We start from the raw sequence: 18,131 nt of genomic DNA on the forward strand, positions 1-18,131 counted from the left end.
TTCTTAATTTTATTTACTTTTAATACTTAAAGTAGTACACATCCACACTCAGTGAACACAGTTAGTAAAGCTATTTGCTTGTCCACTTGGGAACTTGTGCTACCACTAGACAGACAGGCTTGATTTAGTTGTTTGAGCATAGGATTAAGAGCCAGGCCTTTACTGAATCTAGGCTTGGGCAATGATCCTTGTGTGATCATTGCAAGTCATTTTGGAGTCACTGTCTGAAATGTTGTTCCTACTGTTGTTGCACATAACCCCTAACGTTGCTAAAACTCAGGTTCTCCATCGAGTGGTGTTCCAGTGGTTGCTCCACTCAGGTCTTGGTGCATCCTCATGCTGCTGATTGGAGATTTTTGCTCACCAGTGCCCCTTGTTTCGCATCTGAGAACTCTGTGTCTCATGCTGCTGCTGTTCATTAGGTGTGCGTGCGGCATGAGCCTCCTTCCAGTTCCTTTTCTCCTGTCCTCGCAGTCAGAACAGTGCTCTCCTTTTCTGACAGGAAACAAATAGCATAGTTAGTTTAGTAATAGTTCATAGTTTTCAACGTTTACTTAAAAAAAAAAAAAAAAAAAGCTGCCACGTGGCTTTTTTCCCCTTCTCTACATGCTGGACTCTCCCAGCTTTGAGAAATGTGACTCATGCTAGGACTCCATGCCTATTTCGGGTGGACACATGTCCTGCATTAAATGTCTTGGAGAAACTCATGCAGCACGTAAGTGCCCACATTGCCTAAATATGACAGCAAGAACCAGAAAAGACTGCGAAATGTGGCTCAAAAACCTCCTCTGAGAGAAATCCCTACAATAATTGGGAGATAAGTCTGAGGAGACACGGGGACAGCAAAAGTCTGTTTACGGGGTGGTGAGCCAGCCCTGTTGAGGCTCTCAAGTTTTGCAGGCTTGCCTGACACACTCACTGCCTGCACTGCCCCAAGCCTCCCATTCTCTGGTGCTGTCAGTCTCTGGCTCCACAGAGAAATGCAAGACCACATCAACCAGGAGAACTGAGTCAAAACCACTTGACACCCGCCAGTGCTGTTAATGCAACGGTGCCAACAAAGCCTCATATGCCACCACCGCCAACTCCCTCAGGCACCTCTGCACTTCCTGAACAAACTGTCTCTGGGCAGCCCGAACCTAAATGCTCCCCAGTACTGGAGCATAAGAAAATGTCATAAAAGACACATCACTTACAAAAATTCCTCACAGCCAGGTACGCCACTGATACAAGGAGCCTATTCACCACGTTCCCTGGTGTTGTCTCTTGCCAACTTGCACAGGCACATGGCAGAAAGGGTTCCCCACTCTCCTATGCTGCTGTCTCCATGAACTGACCACGGTAATGGGCAGCGAAGCAGATTCTCATCATGCCATTCATCCCCATTAGGATCAGTGGCTTCCTGGCATTCATATCGAGATCATTCTCTACAACAACCACTACACTTTCTGTGGCTTAACCAACCGTGAATGTATCCTCCACAACACTTTCAGCCTCATAGTGGCCTCCTTGGGAACCATGGCATGGGTATCGAGTACGTTCTTCCCATACCTACTGCACAAGGGATGCATCCCCTGCATTGCCACAACACATGGTTACATGCTCCCCAGCTACATCCGTGCATTTGTCGCCGTCTCACCCACCCTCAGTGATAACACTGAGTGACTCAAATGACAATAACATCTTACTCGGATTCGGAGAGCTCCTCGACTGTTCCCAGATTCACCAGATCAGATGAGGCAGTTTTCCAGGTATCACCCTCTCCTCCAGCAGATGACCTAAAACAATTCCAGGAATTATTTAAACAAGTGGATCAGTCACAGGACATTACACTCCAAGAGGTACAAAACAAACAATACAATTTACTCATGCTACTGCAACCAGCAGCATCCTCAAAGATAGCCTTACCTATTAATGAAGCTAGCTTGGACTTCTCAGAGGTGCTTTGGCAAACTCCAGCCTCTATCCACCCAATCTATCACAGGGCAGATAGAAAATATTTCATCCCAGTAAAAGGCATGGACTTCCTCTTCTCACATCCCCTAACCAAATTCACTAGTTGTAGACTTGGTTAATCTCAAGTCCAAACACCCACAATTTAAGTCTACACCTCGGGACAAGGAACATAAACAGCTAGATATCTTTGGCCGCAAAGTATACTCTTCCGCCACCCTCCAATTTAGGATATTGAATTACATAGCACTCCTGGCTAACTAGGATCATGCCAACTACACTAGACTGCAGGATCTGGTACGGCATCTTCCTGAGAATAAGAGACCATTATCAAGAAGGGCCTATCCATAGGAAAAACTGCCCTCCAGACCACAATGGATGTGGAGGACACAGCAGCTAGGGCCACAGCTACAGCAACAGTAATGCGTAGAACAGTGTTTCTTAAACTGTGTTCCGTGGCACACCCCGTTGGAGGTGTGCCACGGAGAACAACAGAATTCAAAATGGCCATCTTTAAAGGGTCAGGCGACTTTTTTGGGGGGAGGGGGGATTCAATAACTCCCCCCCCCCCGACTCTTTTTTTCCAATAACTCTTTCCCTTTCACCCCAACCTTTTTTTTTCCCCCTCAACAAAAAATCCTTGGTGTTCCTCATAAAAATATATATATATTGTTTGGTGTTCCTTGGTCTTAAAAAGTTTGAGACACTGGCATAGATCCTCATGGCTACAGTCATCAGGAGTCCCAAAAGAATTACAATCTAAGGTGGAGGACCTCCCCTTTGTTAGAAACCAACTGTTTGCCACAAAGACAGATGAAGTGCTACCCTCAATGAAGGACTCTTGTACCACATTCCACACTCGGGGGGTGTACACTCCACCTAACAAGAGATGCAAATACATCCCCTGCAAAGGGTCTATAACTACTATAGACAACTGCAGAGGCCATACAAAAAAAGGCCCAAGCAATGCTCCAATAGGAGGAAGACTCAGCATAATCAGTCCTCTAATGCTCAATCGACTTCACACAAGAGCAGATTTGAAGTCTTTGTCAGGGGTCTGAGCAACCACCCCGTAGTTCCAGTGCATCCAAATGTCACCTTCCATCACTGCCTGAGACCATTCTACCAAGAATGGGCCAACATTACTACAGACAATGTGGTCCTAGAGATTATCAAATCAGGCTACACAATCCCCTTTACATCTATACCCTCTACCCAACCCCCTACCCTGTCCCTCTTTAGGGACCCATCTCACAAGCCCCTGCTTCAAGCCAACTGGCAGATGTGGTCAGTCCTCCTTCTTCTACATAAATGACTCCAATTCCCACCACCGTCTGGTGGGTACTGCTACTCAGTCACCTGAGTGGAGCACCCACAGGGACACCACTTGATAGAGAAGAAGTAGTTACTCACCTTGTGCAGTAACTATGGTTCCTTGAGATTGGTGTCCATGTGGGTGCTCCACTACCCTCCCTTCTTCCCCTCTGCTTGGAGTCCTTTAATGGATTTCAGGTAGAAAAAACAGAGGGAGGCTCACGCCACACGCGCACCCAACAAACAGCAGCAGCACAAGACGCAGAGTGCGCAGGTGCGGCGCGAGGGGCACTGCTGAGCAAAAATCTCCAGTCAGTGGCACAAGGGCGCATTGAGACCTGAGTGGGGCCCCCAAAGGAGGACATATTTGTAAGAACTATCGTTACTGCACAGGGTGAGTAACTACTTCTTCTCAAGACTATTTTATTTTTGTGGGCCTCATTTTCTTTTACAATTTTCTTTTTAAAACCAACCAACCAACCAACCAATCAACCAAAAAGTAACCCAGAACTAGGCTCGACTGAAGCTTAAAGCTGACATTACTTTGCTTCAGTCCTATAGCAACTCTGGGCTTATTTGGTTTGTCCACAATTCCACTGCATCCACTTTGTGACCAATTATGTTAAGGGCCTCCTGGGTCATGCTGAGCATTATCAGTTCCCTGCACTATTCTGTTAGTCAAGACCATTAAAGTGAAACCCAATTTGTATCTGAATTATACATTATATTGTACACAATTATCTTTCTCCAGTTGATTATTCTGGCAATTTCTCCTCCAGGGGGAATTGAGATAATCAAGATTGTAGGATCGGGTCTTCCATTCTTACGATTATGTTTGATATTTGAAATATATAAGATTGTGCTTTTCGAGCAGAATTCTTATGCTTTATTACTTGCTACTCATAAATAGAGCAGAATGGCAGATTACTTTGCACATAGTGTAAGCAAACCTGAATGTATAAGGTCTAGATCTAATTTAAAACCAGCCAGCCTTTGTACTGTTCCTTTTAAGGATATTGTAGGGGGCCACCCTCGTCCGTGTCCCCTGTTTCCCAGTCAACACACCCCTTTTGACGTATTTGGGGTCTTCAGGTTTATTAAATTTTTTCGTCTTACAAATCCCTTAACACGATTTGATCACCCTCTACCTGCTAGGGAACAGGGTTAGGGCCCGCCCTCGCTCCGAACCCCAACCCAGGGCCCTAAGGTCAGGACTCTCGTCCTTACTTAGTGGAGGGGGTAGAAACCCCTAAACTCCCCCGCTCTCGGGGTCCACGCCCCTGCCCTGGGCCGCTTCTTCCCCAGCCGTTGTCCAACACTAGCCAGGGGACCCCAAGTTAGAACTCACCCAGGGCCTCCAGAGTCCTGACCCACCTGGCCGCCGCTGCGGGGCTCCAACTCCCCTGGGATCCATTCTCCCCCCCTCCGGCATGGAGTCTGCTTTTAAATTCCCCGCCGGACACGGGGGGGAGTGCCCCCCCGACGTCATCACTCCGCACCACCCCTGGGCCTCGTGCAGATGATGTCACTGCGGACATCATCACGACCGGCCCCCAAACCCCATGAATGTGCTCCCCCGCGTCACCGCTCATTCGGGGCGCTGCCACTCCCCGCCTAGGACTCCCCCCGGCGCAGCGCAGACCCCGCTTCCCCATCTCCGCGGACACGGGGGAGTTTCAGGGAGGGGCGGGGCCGCCCCGCCACAGATATCATTTAGGATTAAAGATGTTTTAATGTGAGCACTGACCTGTGGAGCCCCCAGCACACTGTTATAAAGGACAACAACCTCCACAATCCAACAGGTAGCTCCAGATCACCTCTTTTCCCAACCTCTTTCTGTATCTAGGAACAGAAAAATGTGACAAACCCCCTACTTACACACACACACACTCCCTGCTGCTGCCTGCCCCTTCTGTGCACAACCCTGTCTCCTCCTTAATCATCTTCTGCTCCCTCTCCCCTCTGTCCTCCAGATTTCTTGTGTGGATACAAATAAAATCTGGATTAAGGATGTTAAGAAGCAGGTAACTGGCTAATTGTGTGGTCAATACAGAGGGAGCAAGGGTGGGAGAAGCGAGTAATCACGTAGTCACTCGACTGTCCAATAAGCCTAGCCTTATCGGGTAGTTGACTTTTTGACTAGTCGCTTACATCCCTAATCTTCATTGCGGATTACAGATCAAATAGGGAGTTGAGCCTGGCAGATGTGGATCCACATTTTGTGTATGTATAGATATCAGCAATTTGAGATTCTAGTCATGTAACTTGTTATCTATAGGCAGCAAAGCAGGAACTTGAGCGCCAGCGACGGCTGGAATGGGAGAGAATTCGACGCCAAGATCTTCTTAATCAGAGAAACAGGGAACAAGAAGAAATTGTCAAGTTGACCTCTAAAAAGAAGAGCCTTAGTCTTGAATTGGAAGCCCTGGTGAGGAATGCAGTGTATTAAACATATTTGAGTTATGTGCAGTATTTTTAAAATATGCTAAGGAAACCTTTTTCAAGAAATTTTTAGTGTAGGCTCAGCAATCAAAGCACTTGTTTTCTAATAATTTTTCTTAAGGTACCTTTAGGTAGAAATTATCTTTTCACAGAAATTCGTTAAACTTTTTTGTCATTTTGTTTTGGTTTTTACAATATGTGATTTAAATCTTTTTTGTTTTTCTGTAGAGTGGCAAACATCAGCAGATCACAGGCAGACTGAAAGATGTTCGAAACAGAAAACAAATTCAGAAAAGTGAGCTGGAAGTTCTAGATAAAAAATGTGATTTGGGAATTATAGAAATCAAAGAGCTACAACAAGAACTTCAAGTATGTGATTTCGTGTTAGACCTAGACATCGCTTTCATTTCTCTGTTGATTTCTCTTTAATAGTTGTGGTATCAGTAATGTGTAGGAGCATCAAGGAATTGAATGATTAGGGTGCAGAAAAGAAAACTAAGTAGAAATGGCCAGTGAATGTGGTTGCATAGTGCTCACTAAAAATATTTATAGCATTAGAGAAATCACTATAAACATTCACGATCATTGAAATTAATTTTACAGGGCTAGAAGTGAGGTTTTGACTGTATTTGCAGTAGTGTGTGCTAGTTTACCCGTGATCATACAGGAAGATATTTTTGCAGTGTTCAATAAGATTCTTACCTGGTTTCTCCCTCTTCATCTACATTTGACATTTCTAAAAAGAAGTAAAACTCCCAAGGATGTTTTATTGCTCTCACTTTTCCTGTGAAGGTGGTAGACCTGTGCAGCGCTCTTTCTACAATATCTCAGTTATTTCCAGATCACTAAATTAAGCAACTTAGTGGACCATCTATGGAAGATGCAGCAGCTGATGTTCCTCAAGTCATTCCAATGGACGTAATTCAAAAACCAACCCCATTTTTCTCCATGATTAAAAAATTAGGTTGGGTGTTAATTTTAAAATCTAGGGTTTGACTTCTAATATTGTGCATTATTTCATTTAGCTAAAGCTCACTTGTTCTCAAAACACATAGTTCAAGTGAGAAGTAACTGGTACTTTTTCATTGTGAATTGAGCCTTCTGTTGACTATACATGGGGTTAGTATTGATGTTTTTTACACTAATTGCTAGCAGTTGACTGCTGTGGCATACCCCTCACAAGGGGTACGTCTAGACTACATGCCTCTGGCGACAGAGGCATGTAGATTAGACTACCCGGCATAGGAAAATGAAGCGGCGATTTAAATAATCGCCGCTTCATTTAAATTTACATGGCTGCCGCGCTGAGCCGATCAGCCGTTTGTCGGCTCAGCGCGGTAGTCTGGACGCTCCGCCGTCGACATCAAAGACATTTGTCGACCTCCCAGGTATGCCTCATCCCAGGAGGTATACCTGGGAGGTCGACAGATGCCTTTGATGTCGACGGCGGAACGTCCAGACTACCGTGCTGAGCCGACAAACGGCTGATCAGCTCAGCGCGGCAGCCATGTAAATTTAAATGAAGCGGCGATTATTTAAATCGCCGCTTCATTTTCCTATGCCGGGTAGTCTAATCTACATGCCTCTGTCGCCAGAAGTCTAGACGTACCCAAGGTGTTAACATTGAATTCTATATGCTAAACTAAAGCACACAGTGTAACTTGGTTTTGTTTTATTTCTCAGACACTGAAAACCTATTAGTTAATGACCAGTTAGAAAGAATGCTTGGAATTTTTTTCTAAATTCTTATTCAGCCATAATACACCAATGTTATGCTAATATACTTTAAATTTGTTCATTCCAACTGTTTTAAATTTGCATCAAATAATACTTAGTGTTTTGCGTGAGAGAGAGAATGAATGTATCAATGCACCATGGTTCAGTTTACTTACTTCATGTGATGTTGAAAAAGTGTTTGTGGTTGGTGCCATGTAAACAGATATTAACCTTTCTTAAAAATACATTGCACCTCTTTCTTATATATTTATAGGAATATCAGAGTAAACTAGTCCATTTAGTTCCTGAAAAGCAGTTATTAAATGAGAGAATAAAACACATGCAGATGGACAACACTCCTAGTAAGTGTCTTCAAATGAACTCTTTACTCTGTATACCAGCTTTTCTTTATTCACTGGGAAGGCTACCGACTGTGTTGTTGTTAACCTTCCCTTCATAGTTACCATAGCTTCAGCAAGTCCCAACCAATACTCAGAACTGTTTGTTGGCCCTGCTTTCCATCATTTCCTACATCTAACAAACAAGGGGACAAATATCTTTTGATAAGAAAAGAAGGCTACAACTTTAAACATAGACAATACACACTATAGTACAGGCAGGAATTATGTTTATTGTTGTCCAGATTTTCCTTTTGCTTAAAATAGTGTAAAATCCCAGTTTTACACTCCTGTTAAATGAGTATCAAATGAGTGCCTGCCCTCAGGAGTTGCATCTAATCAGACTAATACAATATAAAGAGCAGATATCCTACAAATATTAATATTAGAGTTATCTTAGTGCCTCTAAGTCTCAATGCGGGATTAAGGTCCAATTGTACTGGAAGTTATTTGAGAATATTCTAGTGCAACAAACAAGCGATATTAGCAAATGGCTTCTGAAGTGGGAGTGAAAGTAAATTAAAAAAGAAATATAAATGGTTATTGAAAAGTATGGTAACACGTATAGAATGATTGTAAAACTACTTGATCTTTTCTACTCAGATGCAGGAATCAGTTCAGTGAACAAGAAGTTCTTAGAAAAGGAAGAATTATGCCAAAGACTTCGGGAGCAATTAAATGCTCTAGAAAAGGAAACTTCTTCTAGACTCTCTGAAATGGATGAATTTAACAATCAGCTCAAGGTACATGAATTCTGCAACTATATTATCTTTATTAAGAAGCAATATTTCACCTCATCCTAGTCACCAGACTTTGATTTGCTATTCCCCATGCTATGCCTTCTCTGAACCTCTTTTCCAATTTTATATCAAAATAAGCATTGCTAAGTATCTTCTAGCAAATCCACAATTAGAAACTAATTCAAAATGGTATTTTGTGTAATTAGATAGTAACATGCCCCCTCCTCCCCGCCCTCTGCTTACTCCTGCTCTGCATGCATCTTGTTTCAAAGGCACACATTGCTCATACTTATTTCAAAACAGGTCCTAAAGTACAGAAAAGTTGAGCTTGCTGAGTACCTTGCAGGTTCTGTCCCTATGGCAGAAAGGTTTAATGGCTACCATTTTGCAGACGATAAATGAAGTGTTCTCATTGTTTAACTTTTATTGGAAGAAAATACTAAATTTGCTAGCACCACACATGGGATATTCACTTTTGGCAGCACACACAGATGCTTTTATTTCTTTAACTAGGAGAGACAATGTGCAGAGCGTAATTGAAGGAGGACATGTAATTTATATGTTGTCAGCTATGCAACAAATGTGTGCAACTTTCTGACAGAGGTGTTGCCACTCTGCTTTATTTGCTGGCTTATTCATAGTAGCATTGATGTAAATTTTAGAATAAATTGTCTGATTTCCCTTCTGGCTAGACGAAGGACACCACTGCATCTGTTGAAGAGAACTGAAGAGGAAACTTTCAGACCTTTTTTTTTTTTTTTTTTTTTTTTTTTTTTTTTTTTTTTTTTTTAAATCTAGAAATGATATCCACAATATCAGTGCTTGCATTTGGTATCTCATGTGTGCTGCATGGTTTGCTGGTTAATGAGAGCAATTCTGTTATGATCAGTGACTGCATCAACAATATAGTCTTCCCTAAAATATATTTTTAAAATCATTACAAAGTTTAATTGGCTTTTTATCTGCCTTATCTTACAGTGTGAGAATATGGATGATTCTGTTCTTCAGTGCCTTTTGTCTCTGCTAAGCTGTCTCAACAACCTCTTCCTCTTACTTAAGGTTATTTTCTAATCTTTGGCTCTTTTGCTTTTAATTATTTCACAGTTTTTCTCTGTTTGCCCTTTCTTTTGGGGTATAGTTTCTCTTTAGCATTCAGCTGAAAATCTTTGTTTAAACATAAAACTTTTCTAAATCAGAATGAATTCTTTTCTGCTTGTTTTAAAATCCTTCTGCTATCTAACAGCTTAAACTTACTTGTTTTATAAAGCAAAGCCAGAAAATACTGATGTGTATCTTGCTTAACAGATTCAGTTAGCTTTATTACCCACATACTGTTTTTTTCTTTTCAGATAAAGTAATATCCACCAAAAAAGTAATTTTCCTTTTTAATAGAAGCACAATTTCTTCCTTTGCATATTCCCCTCTTGCTGTCTCTTTCATGCACAGAGAATGTCTGCTATGAATCATTTCTGTCATTCATTTGGTCTGGGTTCAGAAGAGTCCTGAAATTGCATCAATGCCCAGGTTAACTATGGTTGCCAACTTTCTAATTGCAGGAAACAGAACATTTTTACACCACCCTCTGCTGCCCTGCCCCTTCTGAGGCCCCACCCTCTCTCTGTCCATCCACTCTCCTTTCTGTTCATCCTCCCTTCTGAGGCCCCACCCTCTCTGTCCATCTACTCTCTCCTTTCTGTTCATCCTCCCTTCTGAGGCCCCACCCTCACTCATTTTCAGTGTCCTGGCTGGGATAGAGGGTTCAGGTGCAGGAGGGGCTGAGGACTGCGGGAGGGGTGAGATCTCTGGGGTGGGGCTGGGATGAGAGGTTTGGAGTGTGGGGTGTGGAGGGGATTTAAAGCTTGTATAGGGAGGGATGAGAGCTCCATCTCTGGGATAGGCCTGAGAATGAGGGGCTGGGGTGCAGGAGGAGGCATCAGGCTGGGCGGTGGAGCTGAAGAGTTTGGAGCATGGGAGGAGGTTCCGGGCTGGGGCATGAAGCTGTGGGATTCAAAGTGTAGATGGGAGTTCCAGGCTGGGGCAGAGAATTGGGATGTGGGCAGGATGAGGGCTCCAACCGGGGGTGTGGGATCTGTCGTGGGGCCAGAAGTGAGGGATTTGGTGCACAGGAAGGGGTTCCAGGCTGGGGCCAAGGAGTTTGGAGTGTGTGAGGAGGCTCAGGGTTGGTGAGGGGTTAGGATGAGAGCTCCAGCTGGGGTTCAGGTTCTGAGATGGGGCTGGGAATGATGGGTTTGGAGTGCAGAAGGGGCTCAGAGCTGGGGTGTTGGATTGGGATGCAGGGGGGATAAGGAGTGTGGCTGGAATTAGATGTTTGGGGTGTAGGCAGGGGCTTTGGGCTGGGGTGGAGCAGAAGAGTTCAGAATATGAAAGGGAGTTCTGTTGGTATGCTGGGAGTGTGGGATCTGGTATGGGTCGGGAATAGGAATTAGGGTGAAGGAGGGGACTTTGGGCTTGGGGTCAAACTGAGGTGTTTGGAGTGTGTATGGTGGGAGGTATATGGCTGGGCTGTGGAGCCAAGGGGTTTGGAATGTGGACGTGAGTTCCCTGCTGGAGCCAGGGGATTGAGGTGTGGGCTCCAGCTGGGGATGTGGAATCTGGTGTGGAGCCAGAGGGTTTGTAGCATAGGATATGACTCTCAAATGGGTTGAGGGGATTGGAGCGTGGGAGGGATGCCCTGTGGGTCAGGAGGTTGGAGTGAGGGTCCCAGTTGGCGGTCCAGGTTCTGAGGGGTTGGGGATGAGGAGTTTGGAATGTGGCAGGGGGCTCAGAGCTGGGGCGGGGGTTGGGATGCAGGGAGTGGGACAGGAACTGTGGCTGGAATGAGAGGTTCTTCTTCGAGTGCTTGCTCATGTCCATTCCAATTAAGTGTGCGCACGCAGCGTGCATGGATTCCAGAGCTTTTTTCCCTTAGCAGTACCCGTTGAGCCAGACAGGGAGCCACCTGGAGTGGTGCATATATACCCCTGCTGGCCCTCCACCCCACGGCGGTTCCTTCTTACCACCCGTGACGGTAGCTAGAGCATTGACTAAATAGCTAGTCTCAACCCTTAGCTGGTGTACATAGTTTTTTCTTTAGTTGTTTGAGTTGTTTTAGTGTAGCTAGTGTTAATAGTTTTAGATAAGTGAGAGGAGAGTGCAGTGGCTCCAGGAACTCCTGTATGTTTTCCTCCCCCCCCCCCCCCTTTTCCATTGATCCACAAGGTCATTCTTAGGATCAGGAGTTTCAAGGCCTCGGTCATCATGCTAATGCCGGCAAGGGCCTGCCAGCACTGGTTTACCACTTTCCTAGACTTAGCAGTGGAAGAATCGATGCTGCTGCCAATAGTTCCATATCTGATCACACAAGACCTCGGGGAACGGAGGCTATGCCACCCAATCCTGTTATCCCTCCATCTCCTGGCCTGAAACCTTCATGATTGCTGGGGCCTGAGGCAGCTTTGCTCGGAGAAGGTGCAGAGGGTCGTTTTGGAAAGCAGAAAGCCCTCCACCTGGGCCGCGTATGTGGCCAAGTGAAAACACTTCTCCTTATGGACCACACAGGCAGGCATAGACCTGAGGGGTGCCCCAGTCCCCCTCATTTTAGACTACCTTCTTACCTCAGGCACTAGGGAGTTCACCTGGCTGCCATTGTGTCCTTTCTCTCGGGGGAAGGGGGCAGGACGGTGTTCACAAATGAGATGGTGAAATGCTTCTTTAACGGGATTGACAGGTGGTTTCTCTATGTGCGCTGGCCCGTACACCCACCTGAATTTAGTCCTGGTGAGACTCATGAGCCTCCCCAGTTGAGCCCTTTGCCACCTGCTCTTTAAAGCACTTATCATGAATGGTGACTTTCTTAGTGACGATCACTGCCAGGAGGGCATTAGAGTTGAGAGTCCTCACATCGGAGCCCCCATACACAGTTTTCTTTAAGGACACCCTACAGTCCTCACTCTACATTCCTTCCTAAGGTAATTTCCCATTTTCGCATGATCCAGGATATCTATTTGCCTGTTTTCTTCTTGAAACCTCACTCTACGCCCTGGGAGCAGGCGCTGCATTCTTTGGACATCAGAAGGGCCATCACATTCTACATAGAAAGGACAACAGAGTTTCGAAGGTCTCCACAACTCTTGATTTCCATAGCTGAGGGGATGTGGGGCTTACCAGTATTAGCACAGTGCTTATCCTCTTGGATCACTTCCTGCATTAGAATCTGGCCAGCGCCTCCTCCCCTCTTATGGCCCATTCCACAAGGGCTCAGGCGTTGTCAATGATGTTTGGTGCACAGGTGCGCCTATTCTTGACATCTGCAGAGCAGCCACATGGTCCTCGACTCATACATTCTCAAGCCACTACGCTTTTGCGCACAGCAGGCCAGGGATGATGCGGCCTTTGGGAGGGCTGTGTTACAGTCCATTTCAGTCTAGTCTCCAACCCCACTTCCTAGGATACTGCTAGGGAGTCATCTAATTGGAATGGACATGAGCAAGCACTTGAAGAAGAAAAAACGGTTACTTACCTTGTAACTGTTGTTCTTCGAGTTGTGTTGCTTGTCTCCATTCCAAATCCCCTCCAGCACTACTTTGTCAGAGGACTCCAGTAAGAAGAAACTGAGGGGGAGAAGGGCCAGCAGGGGTATATATGCACCGATATAGCATATACCTCCAGACCAGTGGCACTGCTATGGGCACCCGCATGGCCCCACAATACGCCAACATTTTTATGGCTGACCTGGAACAACGCTTCCTCAGCTCTCGTCCACTTACACCCCTTCTCTACCTATGCTACATCGATGACATCTTCATCATCTGGACCCATGGGAAGGAGACTCTGGAAGAATTTCACCATGATTTCAACAGCTTCCACCCCACCATCAACCTCAACATGGACCAATCTACACAGGAGGTCCATTTCCTGGACACCACGATACAAATAAGTGACGGTCATATCAATACCACCCTATACCGAAAACCTACCGACCGCTATACTTACCTGCATGCCTCCAGTTTCCATCCCAGACACACCACAAGATCCATTGTTTACAGCCAAGCACTGAGGTACAACCGCATATGCTCCAACCCCTCAGACAGAGACCTACACCTACAAGATCTTCAACAAGCATTCTGTAAACTGCGATACCCACACGAGGAAGTTAGGAGACAGATTGACAGAGCCAGACGTGTACCCAGAAGCCTCCTGCTACGGGACAAGCCCAAGAAAGAAACCAACAGAACACCACTGGCCATCACCTACAGTCCCCAGCTAAAACCTCTCCAACGCATCATTAGTGATCTTCAACCCATCCTGGACAATGATCCCTCGCTTTCACAGGCCTTGGGAGGTAGGCCGGTCCTTGCCCACAGACAACCTGCCAACCTGAAGCATATTCTCACCAGCAACTACACACCGCACCATAATAACTCGAACTCAGGAACCAATCCTTGCAACAAACATCGGTGCCAACTCTGCCCACATATATACACCAGCAACACCATCACAGGACCTAACCAGATCAGCCATACTGTCACTGGTACATTCTCCTGCACATCCACCAACGTAATATATGCCATCATGTGCCAACAATGCCCCACTGCTATATACATCGGCCAAACAAGACAGTCCCTACGTAAAAGAATCAATGGACACAAATCTGATATTAGGAATGGCAACATACAAAAACCTGTAGGGGAACACTTCAGTCTTCCTGGACACACAATTGCAGATCTAAAAGTAGCCATCCTGCAGCAAAAAAACTTCAGGACCAGACTTCAAAGAGAAACTGCTGAGCTACAGTTCATCTTGAAGTTTGACACAATCAACTGTGGATTAAACAAAGACTGTGAATGGCTTACTAACTACAAAAGCAACTTCTGCTCTCTTGGAATTCACACCTCCAGATCAGCTGCTAGAAGTGGGCCTCATCCTCCTTGATTGGATCCACCTCGTCATCTCCAGCCTGGTCCTGGCCTGCATATTTATTCCTGCCTCTGGAAATTTCCACTACATGCATCTGACGAAGTGGGTCTTTGCCCACGAAAGCTTATGCTCCTACACTTCAGTTAGTCTATAGGGTGCCACAGGACTCCTCGTCGCTTTTGCAGATTCAGACTAACACGGCTACCCCTCTGATACTCGATATAGCAGTGCCACTCCAGGGGGCTCCTGGTCTGGCCCAATGGGTACTTCTCAGAGAAAAAAGCTCTGGAATCCATGCACGTGGTGCGCGCACACCTAATCGGAATGGACATGAACAACACATCTTGAAGAACATCAGTTACGAGGTAAGTAACCGTTTTTTCAGGTGCAGGAGGAAACTTCTGAGTTGAGGCCTGGAGCCAAGGTGTTCAGAGTGTGTGGGGGAAGACTCCGGGCTTGGGAAGGGGGCTATGTGCGGAAGGTGTCTCAGGAATGAGTCAGTGGGATAGACTCTGGAAAGGGGTTCAGGGTGGAAGATTGGGATGCAGGAGGGGTTAGGGCTCTGGCTGGGGATGGAGGATCTGGTGTGGGGCCAGGGATGAGGGGTTTGGGGTGCAGAAGAGGGCTCCAGCCTGAGGCAGGGGTTTTGGGCATGAGAGGGAGTTGAGGTTTCAGGCTCCAGCCAGGTGGCTCCTAGAAGCGGCCAACATCTCCAGTTCCTAGGTGGAGGCGCTAGAGGGTTTTGCATGCTGTAGGCTCTGCCCCTGCAGCACCCATTAGCCAATGGCAGCTGCTGTGCCAGCATTCAGGGAGGGATAACTCATGGAGCCTGCTTTTGATGGCCCCCGTGTTTGGGAGCTACAGGGACATATCAGCCACTTCTGGGAGCCACCCAGAGCCAGGTGGCTGACCGGTGCTGCCGGGGTACTTTTTCATCGAAAACCAGATGCCTGGCAGCCTTAAGGTTAATATGCATAATTCTGTAGTAAGATGCTTCCAAACCACCTTGTTTAACCTAGTAATGAAGCTTTTGTACCTATTCTCCTTTACACAAGGGAAATTCATGCTGTGGTCACAGTACTCATTTGCTTACTGTATTTTATCCAGCTGTCCATTTTGAATATCATATCCTCTCCTTTCCTTGTAAATTGCTCTGTGACTTCTTTAATGGACCATTTGGTTTTGGAACAAAATTATACTATTTTTCACAGTGAACCTCAAACTGTTTAAAATGAGAAGAGAAATTGTTCCCCACCTTTGTCAATGCAATTCTGTATTATAATTTGCCTGTTGCAGGTAATGAGAATTAGTTTGTTGCTGCAGAAACTCACTGTGCAACGAAGGTTATCTTTTTCATATTAATTACGTTATTTTGACAGTTGAACTTAGGAAATGTCAGATTTTGCAGTGAGAATGCAGTATTCCTAATTACTCTCTTTTGATAAATGTCTGATAGGAAAGGCCATTATCTACCTATTCATCAGTATGTGTATTTAATGTACTGTAATGTGATTCTTAAAAATTAATTGTAGCGACATACAAATATATTAACAACCCATTAACGTGTATCCTAGATAATTGCTAATATGTTCCTTTTGTATATTTAATTACTGGTAGTTTTAAATGATTTGGTGTGAAAAAGTTCATTATAAAAAGACACAGGGGAATGTTAAAGTGGGGGCAATGGGAGTGTTGTTACTTTAAAAAAAATACTGTTAAAAGCATTAAAAGGCATAGGACCATATATAGGCAGAAGCTAGTAACTATGTGTTTATATTTTCCAATATTAATAAAACTATTGCATTTTTTCACTAGTGCACCAGATTCCAATTTGGACCTGTTATCCAAAGCTCTTCCCTTTATTTCAGTCTTTGGTCTGAGCCTATTTATAGGAAATATTGTAGTCTGAACTTTTCTTTGCACGTGACTGTATTTGTCTTAGTTTTTAGATTGTATTGTTATTTTAAACAAAAGTTCTTTGAGTCATAATTATAGAAAAGATTATATAGTTCACCCATAATTAGTACATTTTTATCTGTATTTTTCTTCTTTTTGTAGCACTCTTCTGTTACACTAAAGCAGTGCATAGTAAAATAAATACTAAAGCATAGTGAAGGGAAGCCTACACTTTCATCTTCATCCGGGGGGAGGGGTAGCTCAGTGGTTTGAGCATTGGCCTGCTAAACCCAGCATTGTGAGTTCAGTCCTTGAGGAGACCATGTAGGGATCTTGGGCAAATCTGTCAGGGATGGCACTTGGTCCTGCTATGAGGGCAGAGGACTGGACTTGATGAACATTCAAGGTTCCTTTCCAGTTCTATGAGATGGTATATCTCCATATATTATCTTAAGGGATGTACACCAAAATTTTCTAGTGTTGTTTGTAGTTTAAACAGTGTGTCCACCAGGTAACTATACAGAGATAATTTGAAGACAATTTGCTGTACTTCTGGTCTTAGATGGCCCAGTATTTAAGTACTTAATTTAAAATTCCCACTCATTTTTCCTGCATCATATTTGCGGTTTCCAGCAAATGCACGACTAAAAGATGGACTTCACAAGCAATGTTCCCTCTAATCTTTTCCATCCATGTGTGGATTTTTTCCATCCGTGTTTAGAATATTTTTTTTAATATGTGCTGAGGTATGTGCAAACGTGCACCCCCAATAGAAACACAAAATCTAGTTGTGGGCACTCAACTAATCAACTGGGCGGCATTTGAATTTCTCCAGTGTGGACGCACAAGTGCATAGCTCACAGGGAATGCTGTTCGCAAGTATAAGCAGCATAAAATAGTTTGCAGATCTGCCAGCTATTTTACATCCTCCTGTTTGTTTAACTTGCTTTCTAATGAGATTCAACATCCACTTTTAACTTTAGATTATCCTATTTGTATTAGAATTTGGATCACAAAGCATTAAAGTGTCTAGTTACTTTCCTAGAAAAATGGACTTCATTGTCAGTCCTTTGATGTGCTTTATTATGTTTCCTTATTAGGAACTGAGAGAAAGCTACAGCACACAGCATTTAGCCCTTGAGCAACTTCACAGAATCAAAGAAGAGAAAATAAGAGCTATAGAAAGAAAAAGAGCTGAACTTGCACAGAAAAAGCGGCTGGAGGATGAGGCTGCAAGGTAATGTGGTTTAAAAACATAAAAAAACCTGACAATCTAGTTTTAAAACAAGATAATGCTTTGGTGGGCTTAAGATGTTGATAGCAGCAGTAGCCATAAAATTGAACTGATTAAAATATACATCCTGATTAAGAAAGCAGAGTTGTTTGTACTAAGTTTTTGAGTTCCTTTCCTCATCTATTTGCTGAGAAATGTTATTCTCAAAGATTGATGTATCAAATAACTAGAGATTCCATTTTTGTAATGGGGCTTTTTAATCTCTTCTCCACTTAAGCTGCCATACACTTAAGATTATTTAATCACATTTTATACCTTGTTTTGTTGTCATTTGTACATCAGCTTACTCTCCTTTAAAAGCACTTCCTACTTAAATGAACAAATTTAGTTGCTTGTCATTCATACCCTGACATAGGGATGTTAAGTTTAGATTTATTAACTAATCGAATAGTCAGTGGGATTTCCATCGACTATTCTATTAGTCTATAAGGGCGCCTCCGCCTGTGAACTGTAGCAAGAGCC

At 44.3% G+C, this 18,131-nt stretch overlaps 1 protein-coding gene across 5 annotated transcripts in view; it reads left to right on the forward strand.

The window, feature by feature from the left end:
* Positions 1-18,131, forward strand: part of ITSN2 (intersectin 2) — a 138,785-nt gene that overhangs the window by 62,013 nt on the left and 58,641 nt on the right. For 4 of the 5 annotated variants that reach the window (XM_089777028.1, XM_089777030.1, XM_089777031.1 and 1 more), the window contains 5 exons: positions 5,546-5,695; positions 5,938-6,078; positions 7,700-7,787; positions 8,427-8,566; positions 17,476-17,612. In XM_089777028.1, the coding sequence (XP_089633154.1) occupies positions 5,546-5,695; positions 5,938-6,078; positions 7,700-7,787; positions 8,427-8,566; positions 17,476-17,612 (656 nt within the window). Of the gene's footprint in view, positions 1-5,545; positions 5,696-5,937; positions 6,079-7,699; positions 7,788-8,426; positions 8,567-9,541; positions 9,623-17,475; positions 17,613-18,131 lie in introns of all 5 variants that reach the window. The other variant, XM_089777032.1, reaches the window with a different exon arrangement.

The sequence above is a fragment of the Pelodiscus sinensis genome, chromosome 3 (genome assembly GCF_052426305.1).
Source record: "Pelodiscus sinensis isolate ZL-2025 chromosome 3, ASM5242630v1, whole genome shotgun sequence".
Taxonomy (NCBI): domain Eukaryota; kingdom Metazoa; phylum Chordata; order Testudines; family Trionychidae; genus Pelodiscus; species Pelodiscus sinensis.